Source organism: Macaca nemestrina, chromosome 1 (assembly GCF_043159975.1).
Source record: "Macaca nemestrina isolate mMacNem1 chromosome 1, mMacNem.hap1, whole genome shotgun sequence".
Classification (NCBI taxonomy): domain Eukaryota; kingdom Metazoa; phylum Chordata; class Mammalia; order Primates; family Cercopithecidae; genus Macaca; species Macaca nemestrina.
Window position 1 is genome coordinate 176,496,994 of NC_092125.1, and position 12,009 is coordinate 176,509,002.

General features: G+C 39.6%; 1 protein-coding gene and 1 long non-coding RNA gene across 19 annotated transcripts in view; one reads left to right on the forward strand and one right to left on the reverse strand.

Annotated features, from left to right (window-relative positions):
* Positions 1 to 12,009, forward strand: part of LOC105495139 (DAB adaptor protein 1) — a 1,257,833-nt gene that overhangs the window by 1,102,557 nt on the left and 143,267 nt on the right. For all 18 annotated transcript variants that reach the window (XM_071092459.1, XM_071092472.1, XM_011764369.3 and 15 more), the window contains one exon: positions 5,992 to 6,131. In XM_071092459.1, the coding sequence (XP_070948560.1) occupies positions 5,992 to 6,131 (140 nt within the window). The remainder of the gene's footprint in view (positions 1 to 5,991; positions 6,132 to 12,009) is intronic.
* The window catches only part of LOC139362077 (uncharacterized), a 64,271-nt gene that overhangs the window by 36,062 nt on the left and 16,200 nt on the right, over positions 1 to 12,009 (reverse strand). The gene's annotated exons all lie outside the window — the stretch shown is intronic.

Sequence of the window (12,009 nt, forward strand, 5' to 3'; positions counted from 1 at the left end):
ATTTGGCTGCCCTTTGAGTGCATCACTCTAGCCATGCCCTCTAGTCCTGTGCTCTGCAAGCACAATTCATTGGCCCCAGCTCACCCCAGACCCATCTAATCAAAATCTGCGAGGTGGTGGTTTTTTTTTTTTTCTTTTGAGACACAGTTTTCTTATGTTGCCCAGGCTGGTTTCAAACTGCTGGGCTCAAACAATCCTCCCTCCTTGGCCTCTCAAAGTACTGGGATTGCAGGTGCACTCCACCACTCTGGGCTCTGGGGTGGTATTTTTTAAAAATTCCCAAGGTGATTCCAGAAGGTAATTAGGATCGCTAAACAGTCTAAGCAAACTACTAACTGTTCTCCAAATATCCTTGTACTTTTTGTTTATCTGGAAATCTTCTCACCTTCTTCCCTACCTCTTGAACCCCTGCTTTTTCACAAGGACTTACTCAAATGCCATCTCTCCTCTGTAGCTCTTCTTAATCATCTCCCTACCAAATACAGTTTCTCCACCCCTTAGGAAAACACATTGCTTAACAGAATATGACCAGAGCTGTGAGTGTCATATAGTGCTAAGGGGTGGAGAAATTATATATGATGCCTTTTGAAATGTGGCTTCCTCTGGGCAGGAGAGAGGACACTTTTTGCTCACCCATGTACCACTGGAAGCTAGCAAAGTGCCTAGCATGAAGAACACTAAGGCAGGACAGTATACAAATGACGATCATATAATTAGGGTAAACACACAGTCTGTTAACCAAACTGGAATACTTTTGAGAGTAATGAGGGATGCTGGTAACAACAGTGTCAGTACAAAAGTTTCTGGGACTGTGGCAGACAAACTGAAAGTATGATCACCCAAATAACAATGACCAACGTTGATTAAGCTCTTACTGTTTGCCTGCTCTCACTGTCTTGTGCGTTATTTGTCATTTCTTTAATACTGGGAGAACCCGTTAGTATCTATACTGAACTGATAAGGACACTGTGGCAGACATGTGAAGGAACTTACCAACGATTATACAACTAAGGAGGTAGATGGGAGAGCTGGGACTTGAACTCAGGTCCTCTGAATCCAGAGCTCATGTTCTAGACCATTAAGGCCTATTGCCTCTCAGTGGGAGAACTCAAGCCTTGGAGTAGGACAGGATGACATTCTGTTCCAAGCTCAACTTGAAGTAACTTTAGTTACCTCTTGGGCTCCAGTTTCTTCATCCATAAAATAATAACGATGGTGGTTTTCAGTAACCTTGGAAGATTAAATGATACAAGGCATGAGAAGGGCATGTGTACTTGTGAACTACTTGTCTTTAAGAGTAAGACATCTACCAGTTTATCCATAAGACATCAACTCAAGTAGCTGTGACACAAATAAAAGAGGCTAAATTCTGTAACAGAACACAGAGGTAGGTCACAGGAAGCCCCATAGTCTAATGGTTAAGACCATGACATTTTACACAAGACCTAGGTTCAGACAGAGGCTCTGGGATTTGAATAGATATTTCTCCAAAGAAGATATGCAAATGAACAATAAACACATGAAAAGATGCTCAACATCATTACTCCTTAGGGAAATGCAAATCAAAGCTGCAGTGAAATATCACTTAACACCTACTAGGATGGTTAAAGTAAAAGAGGCAGACAATAACAGATGTTGAGAAGAACATCTGGTAAAGAAACTGGAACTTTATATTTTGCTAGGAGGGTTGTAAAATGGTGCAGACACTTTGGAAAAACAATTTGACAGTTCTCCAAAAAGTTAAACATAGAGTTACCATATGATGCAACAATTCCTTTCTTAGGAATAATTTTAAGAGAATTGAATACAGACAGCCACACAAAAACTTGTACACAAATGTTCATAGAAGCATTATTCATAATAGCTAAAGAATGGAAACAACCCAAAGGTCTATGAGCTAATGTGGTATAACCACACAATTGAATAATATTCAGCAAAAAAAGCATTACTGATACATGCTATAACATGGATGAATCTTGAGAACATGCTGCTAAGTAAAAGAAGTCAAACCCAAAAAAATTGTACATTATAAGATAACAACTATATAAAATGTCCAGAATAGGCAAATCTATAAAGACAGGAAGAGATTAGTGGTTGCTTCGCACCAGAGGGAATGGGAAGATAGGGAGTGACAGCTAATGGGTACGGGGCTTCTTTTTGGGATGACAAAAATGTTCTAAAATTAGATAGCGGTGATGGTTATACAATTCTGTGACTACACTAAAACCACTGGATTGTATACTTTGAAATGGTGAATTGTACGGTATGTAAGTTATATCTCAATATAACTGTTATTTAAACATTCAAGTTATGCTGCGGACTTTGGGTGTTTGTTTTGTCTACTGTAAAAGAGGACTCATTATGGAGCCTAACTCAAGAGCAAATGAGAAGATTAAATGAGAAATTGCACATGAAACCCTTGGCACAGTAACTGTACTAAAAACTCACTAACAGTGACCATATGGGTGATTTTCCTTAAACGTGTGGTCTTTCTCTTGTCCAGCTTGAAACAGAGGGTCAGTGCTGTTTTCAGCAACATAGGCTGGGATTCATGGTGACCTAAAATGCATGAAGATTGATCCTATTCCTAACACCTTCATATTGTATGTGCCTCAGATAGAATTAAAGCCTTATGGCTCTGATATCTGTTATTTATTTCTTAACTAATATAACTGAGACCTTGCTCAAGATGTGCTCGTGAAAAATTACCCTTTTAATGGTGAAGCATTTAATGAGAAACTGGATTATCTACTGCATAAGTGCCCTTCATACAAATTAGCTTGGCCCTAGGTCCTAATCTAAATTGGGCTCCCTACTTTCCTCTAAATGGCCTAATATTTTCTTATTAATCTCTGCCCTTGTTCACCTGCTATGGTTCTGCCGTCTCTTATGAATCTTCTTTCTCGGCAGAGTTCTGTGCCCTGACAAATGTTTCTTAAGGCTGTCTTTGTATCTGACTCATAGACATTTTCTTAGAGATGACTGATGACTGGAATCTGTTCCATTTTCAAGCTGTCTCTCCATCCTTCCATGGAGTTTTAATGCTGCCAATGTATTGACTACCATCAGATTTGGACCAGGTGAGTTTGGGTACAAGATAAAGATGGGGCTTTATAAGAAAGTTGAGTAGAAAAGAAGCAATTGATCACGGTGGTTAGGCAAACAGACTTGAAAACACAGAACACAAGCAAACCACAAACATGGGCTTTCACACGAGACAAATCTAGGTTCAGGTTCTACTCAGTAAGCTTGGACAAGTTACATGGCCTCTAACACTTTAAATGTAGAGCCTCATCTATGAAACCTGAATAATTGTACCTACCTCTACAATTACTTTCTGGACTTAACAGGTTGATGCATATAATATACTTTGTGATGAATGCTACTTGGCATTGTTATTACAATTAAAGTTTGGGGAAGTCTCCGTGGTGAAAGAGATGTTATTATGCACTGAAATAGTATCATATGTTGAAGAAGAGAGATGTTTAGCTATGATATAAGGTGTATTATGGCAAATGTCCCATTGTTCTTAGCTCTAGTCTCTGACATCTGCTCTTACAGAATGCTGAGGCCTAATTATTATACTGATTATAGTTGCTGACTAATCATCCATGTGTTATATTTGCTTTATGGAATATTACTCGAAGGCTTTAATATACAAGGAGTCAGCAGGGCTGTCATGGGAGAAAAAGAAAAAAATCTGGGAGTCAGGACCATAGGTCCAGGCCTGGCTGGACAGACATTCCTTCTCTCTGCCTCCCACCCCCCCAGGATTGTGTCTTCTTCTTGCTTCTTTTACTGGGTTTATAATAGTGGTGATACTCACGCTTATAATCACAGCACTTTGGGAGGCCAAGATGGTGGATTGCTTGAGTCTAGAAGTCCGAGACTAGGCAACATAGCAAAACCCCGTCTCTACAAAAAAATAGCCAAGTATGACAGTGCGTGTCTGTTATCCCAGCTACTTGGGAGGCTGAAGTAGGAGAGTTGCCCGAGCCTGGGAGGTGGTGGCTGCTGTGAGCTGTGATCGCACCACTGTACTCCAGCCTGGGTGATGAAGTGAGACAGTTTCCAAAAAAAAAAAAAATAGTGGTGACAGCTACCATTTGTAGAAAACTTACCATGTAAATACATGCTTCACACATACTATCTCATTGAAGTTACTGTTCATGCTAATGCTGTAAGGTAGATACTTTATTGTCATCCAACACTTTTTTTTGTTTGTTTTTTGAAATGGAGTCTGGCTCTGTCGCCCAGGCTGGAGTGCAGTGGTGCGATCTTGGCTCACTGCAAGCTCTGCCTCCTGGGTTCACACCATTCTCCTGCCTCAGCCTCCAGAGTAGCTGGGACTACAGGCGCCCACCACCATGCCCGGCTAATTTTTGTATTTTTAGTAGAGACGGGGTTTCACCGTGTTAGCCAGGATGGTCTTTATCTCCTGACCTCATGATCCACCCGCCTCAGCCTCCCAAAGTGCTGGGATTACAGGCGTGAGCCACTGAGCCCGGCCCATCCAACACTTTTAAAAAGGGAGGCTCAGACAGTTTAGTTGACTTTTGAGAGGGACCCATGATTGGAAACGAGGATGTCTGATTCTAAAGCTTGAACCTTCTTACACACCTAGCGTAATGCAGATACATTTGTATTTGCAGCCACCAAAAACTTAAGCTTCTAAGGGCACAGACGTTGTCTCATTCATCTGTTGCCAATGAATAGTAGCACTGATACAGAGGAGATGCTCGGTAAGGGATGAATGTATAAATGAATGAAATGAAAGTTGTATTTTGTCATTAGAAATGTACTATATGATGCTTAGTGATTGCTGTTGTGTTTTTCCATTTTAAGCATGTCTTCTGATAATTATCAACCCCACAAGATAGAAAGGCCTTAGTTTGCACATCTATAGATAGAGAGAAATAGGCTGAATTATCTCTAATGTCCTCAGCTCTGTGTTTCTGACAGAATGAGGTAAGCATGATGAAGGAGAAATCAAGAATTGAAGTTAATGATATTACAGGAGATGAATAGCAGACAGATAGGACACTCTGGGTTTTAAGAACCAACTGTACAGTGTCCAGACCTCTGACTAGTCAAAGTATGATGAGGTTAGTGATGGGTTTGAGTTCCTATGTATTCATCTTATTTGAGACTATGTTTACTTGGGCAAACTACCTAAACTCTGTGATCTTCAACTTCATCATCTGGAAAATGGAACTGGTTTGCTTGTGAAGAGTGGGGATAACGTTTATAGAACATCTGGTATGGAGCGCTTCCTCAGTTCAGAGTTAACTTTATTGTCCTCACTTCATGTAGATATGCTTGAGCTCCTGGTTGATGTGTCTTAGCAAAATATTATCTTAATAATTATTGAGAGAGCCTGTTGGAAGGGGCAGACACACAATAGCACGTAGCATGGAAGCCTATTTCCCCGCACACATGACTTACCAGAAGAGATGGCATAAAACCATTTTTTGATAATTGTCCTCAGGTCATTACTCTGGAGTTTCACTGTAAAACAGCTTGTGGAATTGGGTGGGAAGAGGGTCTTGGACCCTGGCCAAGCTATTATTGAATGTTGGCAATGCCAGAGACTCGGTGCTAATATTATTCTAACAACAATTTCAGACATGAACTCTTAGTGGGTGAATATTATCATTTGTTGAATATCTTTTGTTTATCAAACCCTGAATTACATGCTTCACACATGTTATCTGATTTATCATAATACCCTGTTGGGGTGGTTATTTTTAACTTATTTTTCCCTACCTGAGAAAACTGAGTCTCAGAAAGGAGAAGTAATTTGTCTCAGGACTTAAATGGATGGAGTCAGAATGTGCATCTAGGGATACTACTATTCTTTTCTCCTGGGTCCAGTGATTTGACTTTCTGGGAATGTATATGAAACCAGACAGCGGATCTTGGAATTGTGGATACTCAAAGCCACCGGGGTCTACACAACTACATATTTGAATCTGCTTTTTCTCTTTTTAGGTCAGGATCGCAGTGAAGCCACTTTGATAAAGAGGTTTAAAGGTGAAGGGGTCCGGTACAAAGCCAAATTGATCGGGATTGATGAAGTTTCCGCAGCTCGGGGAGACAAGTTATGTCAGGATTCCATGATGAAACTGAAGGTGCTATGCAAACGTTTTCTTTTAAATACTTTGTGTTTAATGTGAATGAGGAAAAGAAATGATTACCATCATAATTGTAAATAACTTTATTCATTTATTGGTAAATTACTTGGCTTACTGTTGAATCACCATATTTTTTCACTGGGAAGAGATTTCAATCATTCAGCAAATGTTTATTGAGCACCTACTATGTGGAAATATTTTGGTAGGCTCAGTTTTACAATTTTTGAGTGTATCACATTTTATTCCATTTTATTTTCATTTTGCAACTCCTGAAAAAATAAAATTACAAAATTATCACATTTTTTATCCCCCACATTTTATGAATTTTGCCACCTTTTTATTTTTGAATAAATAATATGTATTTTTGCCATATGGTAAGAGATGTTAAGATAAAAGTTGATTTTATTCATTCTTATCATCTCTACTAATGTACCCCAAACACTTTAAAATAATATCCTTAAAGTAAAATGTAATTATATTTTGGGATTTGGAGATATCATGAAGAGATTTCTGATTTTAAATGTTATAAAGAAGCCTTTTCTCTGAGGAATCGAAGAAAGAAATTAGAATTTTTTTTTTTCTTTTTTTTTTTTGAGAAGGAATCTCGCTCTGTCACCTAGGCTGGAGTGCAGTGGTGCAATCTCAGCTCACTGCAACCTCCGCCCCCCGGGTTCAAGCGATTCTCCTGCCTCAACCTCCTGAGTAGCTGGGATTACAGGCGTACACTACTAGGCCTGGCTAATTTTTGTGTTTTTAGTAGAGATGGGATTTCACCGTGTTGGTCAGGCTGGTCTCGAACTCCTGACCTCGTGATCCATCTACCTCGGCCTCCCAAAGTGCTGGGATTACAGACGTGAGCCACTGCGCCCAGCCAGAAATTAGAAATTTTTTAAATATACAAAATAAATTATTAAATTTTATTAAACAGCCTTAAGAGTATACAAAAATAACAGTTTTCTCAGATTCTGATGTCCATATATTGTTTCTTTTAAAAAAGTTATAAAACATTGAAAAAATAAATGATTTAGCAAGAAGTCTACAAATATCATATGTATTTCAAACATATATAATTTATTTTTCTGATTACAGAGTTCACTTATGTGCATTATGAAATATTTTGAAAATACAGAAAAATATAAGGAAGAAAACTGAAATAATCCACAATCCCACAAAGCCAATCAGTGTCAACATTTTTGTGTATAATTTGCAAGTTCTTTTTGTGGTTTTTCATATATAATATATGAATTATACACATATATGTAATAAAATTGGAATTATAATTTATACAGTTTCCTGTCCTAGGACTTTTTCTCCTTCATCTAATAATATATATGAGCATATATACATATATATATCTTCAAATAGCCCATGAAGATATAACTTTGTCAATGAAATATTTTCAAATGTAAAAGGAAGAAAAGAAAAAAAAGCTTGTTAGGTGTGTAAAAGTATTAAAACCTGTAAAATGCATAAATGTAAAATGTGATAAAATCTGCATCACCTTTACTTTCATAGATGCTGAGTAAATCACAGTTATTATTTTTGTTTATGCTATACAAATTTTTTAGTAGGTTAGCATACATATCAGAGGCTAAGTTTCCCTATAGTATGGCTCTAAGAATCATGAGTTTTTAAACTCTTAATTTTCTACACTGGATATTCATTTATATATCTTCTTTTTATTTGTTAAGCTGTTATATAAACAAACTTTATTTTAATAGTTATGTATTTACTATAAAGTATACTAGAAAAAGGCATAAAAGACATCAAAACAATGATTTTGCAATCACCTTGGAATAAGTTAATGCATCTTTTTTTTTTTCAATAATTAAGCAATTTTATACAATTTTACGGTAGTCCAATGATGAGTTTTCTTCTCCCAGGTTCAGAGCTGAGTGATTAATAGACAAGAGTTGGACAGGAAGAATTCCAAACTCCATCTTTCTGCCTGATAAATCCTGGCCTGGAGGATGTGACTTAGATACACAGTCACAGTGAGCATCCTTGAATGAGATGAGCTATTCCACTTGGTTTGCAGGGGTGTTGGACAACTGCAGATCCCCCTGTTCTCCCACCCCCTGCCCTTGCCCAGAGTAGGACCCGTGACTCATGCATAAGATCAGATGAGAATGCAATCTGTCTATCCTCAGCAAATTACAAAGAGAGCCCCAGAAGAGATTGATTTTTGTATGTTTAGCCGCTGCTTCAAACTCTCCAATCAGATAGAGCCACACCTTCCATCCCAAGGGTCCCCTAGTCAAAGATGAGGATAAGGGCCAAGATCTTGATTATTGCTGAAGTCCCTCCTCAGTGAATATGAAGTCTGGCAAATGGAGATTTACTCTAACAAATCTTAATTAAAAGGCATGAAGAAAATGCAGAGATCTTGTTCTCATCCAGAGCCACAAGTCTGCTGAGGAGGAGAAAGGATCTCATGCTCCCAGCATCTGGGAGATGACCATTCACCAGGTTCAGTCACAGAGCACATCATTGGCCAGCCGCCTTCTTAGAAACCTGAGGCCTAAGTGGGTGTGAGTCAGGAGTTGGCCTCTGCTCCCTGAACATTCTCACTCAGGATTAACATTGGCCTAAGCTAGCTGGACTAGGCCTAGCAATGGCTGCCAACCGTGTGTGTGTGTGTGTGTGTCCTGCCGTGAAGTGCTCCATCTGTCACCTCTCATAACCATGAGGTCCCCAAAGCCCTGAGAGTTTGTCCTACTATAACATACTCCTGTCAGCTGTGCTGAACTTTTTGAGGGGTCCTTGATTTCCAGACAATTGTGTTTCATTATTTGCAGGTTGCTGAGAAGAATGTTGACATTTCAGCTCCCAGTGGTTTTTCTTTAGGAAACACAGAAACATAAATGATCAATTCTCTATTTGGCCATCTGCCCAGGAAAGTCAGAGAGATGTACAAAATGCCTCTTACCCTTGCAAAAAGGCCCACTTACTCACGTTAGGCCATATGAGAAATAAAAATTCTGTTGCCTTTGCTAGACTCTCTGAAGCTGGTGCATGTTCTTGCATTAGAGAGTTTTCTCTTGGATTGTAGGGGATTGAGAGGGGATTCATATAATGAACATGAGTGACCCATTGCCTGTCTACCAACAGAGCATCATGATCATCATCATCATCATTATCATTTGTTGACATCGTAATATTTTAATTTACAATCCACAAAGTGTTTTCACATATATTATATCTTTTGATCATATGAGATACGTATTAGCTTCCCTGTTTTGTGAAGAAGAAATCTGAGGGTCAGAGAAGTTAAAGTATTTGCCTCACAGCCTTCATTTAATCTATGATAAAATGAATTCTAACCCAGATACCAAGAGAGCCTGTGTTTGACAAGACACAGTTTTGCCCTTAATTGTATTCTGTTTTGTATTTGCATTTAATTTATTGTAGTTCCCAAACTAGGTCTTAAGCTCCTACCAGTAAGCTACTACCCAGTAGTCACATCACACATCATTGACTTCTAAACTAGTCAGCTTTCAGAAACAAAATGGTGGCAATTAAAGTTAAGGAAAAGGATGAGGTCTCCAAAGACAATGCCTAGAGAGCTAGGTGCAGAACATTAGGTATGTCAGTCAGAGTCCTGAAAGAACCAAAATCTACCCCGGAAAGATCAGATGACGGTACTTTAATGAAGGAGCAACTTCCAATGGGTGGGTAGATTTAAGGTAGCAAATGAGGGGTGGTGAGGTACTCAGAATCTAGCAACAGTGGGAAGCTATTGCCACTCCTAGGAAGATATATATTTACTGGAGCACAGGAAGAGCAGAATTGATAAGAAAGTCTGCCTTTCTCACCACACAAAATACAGCTACTACCAGAGATGCAAATGAAGGATGATAAGGGAATGGGGAGCAATGCCCTGACCTCTCTCTCCTTCCACCCGCTGATCTCCTGCCTGTGCCTTGCATTAGTGGAACACAACTGGAGCCATGGAGAAGGAAGCTCAGGAGATCAGAGGATGCAGTTCTAGTCTGTAGGAATCAGTCTCTGGGCAAAAACGGGACAGAGAAAGATACTTGTACTCCCCTTTTTAACTGGGAAAAAAATGAAACTTAGAATGAATTTTTTCCCTTTGGTTCATATACCTGGTAACTACCTAGAACTGAGAATGGAGAATGGACACTAGGCTTATTACATGGGGCTTTCTGGAATAGCATTCTAAGGTTTTCAGAATTCATGCCTGAAGCCTGCTGCATTTACACATATGCTTTACATGTTCCCTGGAGAGCACAGTCATAACGTTGGGTGCATGTACCGTGCTGTGCGAATGTTCTCAGAGCCCTGTCATGTACATCATACATCTGATTCTCACAGCAACGCCTGGGCTGGACAGGGCAGCCTGTGACTCTTGCTTGTCATGCCTGACCTTTTCTCTATATGTAACTTCCTCCATTGAGATGCTGCCTACTTATGACTCCCTTGAGGATGCCTGTGTCAATCATTTCACACAGTGCCTAGCACGTGGTATTGCTTAATCATATCATATTAGCTCTCGAAAGAATAACTGTTATTTACTGAGCCCTCCCTGCACACTGTGCCAAGTGCAGTAGATGCATAGTTTGCTTAAGTGTCCCCACACTCTTATGAGGTGAGAAATGTGAACATCATTCTCATTTTTGGGTTCCTCTTCACCATTAAGTTTGGAAGCTGTTGGTTCTACCTAGCTATTTTCATAAACTTTTGGACATATCTGTAGCATGCATCATTGCATGGTCATTTTTTAAAAACCTGTTTCTCAAAAAGGGGCTCTTAGAGAAGAGAGGATTGTAGTAGAAGGATTCCTACCTTGAGAATCAGAAAGATCGCTGTTTGACTTTCAGTTCTATGACTTATTAGTCTCTTTAGGTTCTAGGAGGTCATTTGATCCCCTGGCCTTATGTTTCCTCATCTGTAAAATGAGGGAGGTAATTCTTACTTCCCAGGATTGTGATATTGACTAAATTATATGATAGGTAAAAGAACCTCTAGCATAGGCATCCAAGAAAATGTTTGACTCTCTGGTTTCCAGATTTCCAGTGGTGACTTACTAGGTCAAGTGGCTAATATCAGGCACAGAGTCCATAACAGGACCTATATCCACATCTTTTGACTCCCTAACCAGAGCTGTCTCCTGAGCTTCTGTTAGTTCTGCGCAGTGGCCATGAATAGTCTTGTGGGGAGATGAGCCCGTCAGTGTCCTGAAGGTACTGTCTTGCAGCAGGCCCACTCTAGACTGAGTGCAGTTTTTCAGAGCTTGACCCAGAGTCCTGTCTCACAAGAAAAACATGCTTGCTAAGATGGGACTTTTCTTTCCCCAAAGATAGCACCTTATGGATTGTCCTTCTCTTTTTCATTTGTCATGTAAAGTCACCATCAGCAGCCCCAAGTGGAAATGCTCCTGGAACATGTATGTTGGCTTTTTCCATCCTTCTTTACCTACAGCCGTGTTCTACCAGGGGAATTCTTTGGTAGCTACTTGATACCAACAAGCAAAGGGGGCCTTAGTATCTAATCAGTACTACTATGTGCCAGGAATTATTGCTTTTTGATATTCCAGGAAATCTGTGAGCTAGGAGCTGTTAGGACTGTTTTGGAGATAGAGACATTGAAACTTCTCTTCCTGACCAAAGGTGTAGCCCTTTCCCCAACCTGTCCTGTGCTCTTCTCACCTAAAGGAAGAAGGAATAAAGCCAGAAGGAGATAGTCTCCTCCCCTTTGACAGTCCTTCCAGTACTTTCCTTTAGGAGGTACATCTTAGTCTATTTGTGCTGCTCTAACAAAATGCCTGAGACTGGGTAATTTATAAAAAACAAATTTATTTTCTCACAGTTCTGATGCCGGGAAGTCTATGATAAAGGGGCCAGCAGGTTGGGCG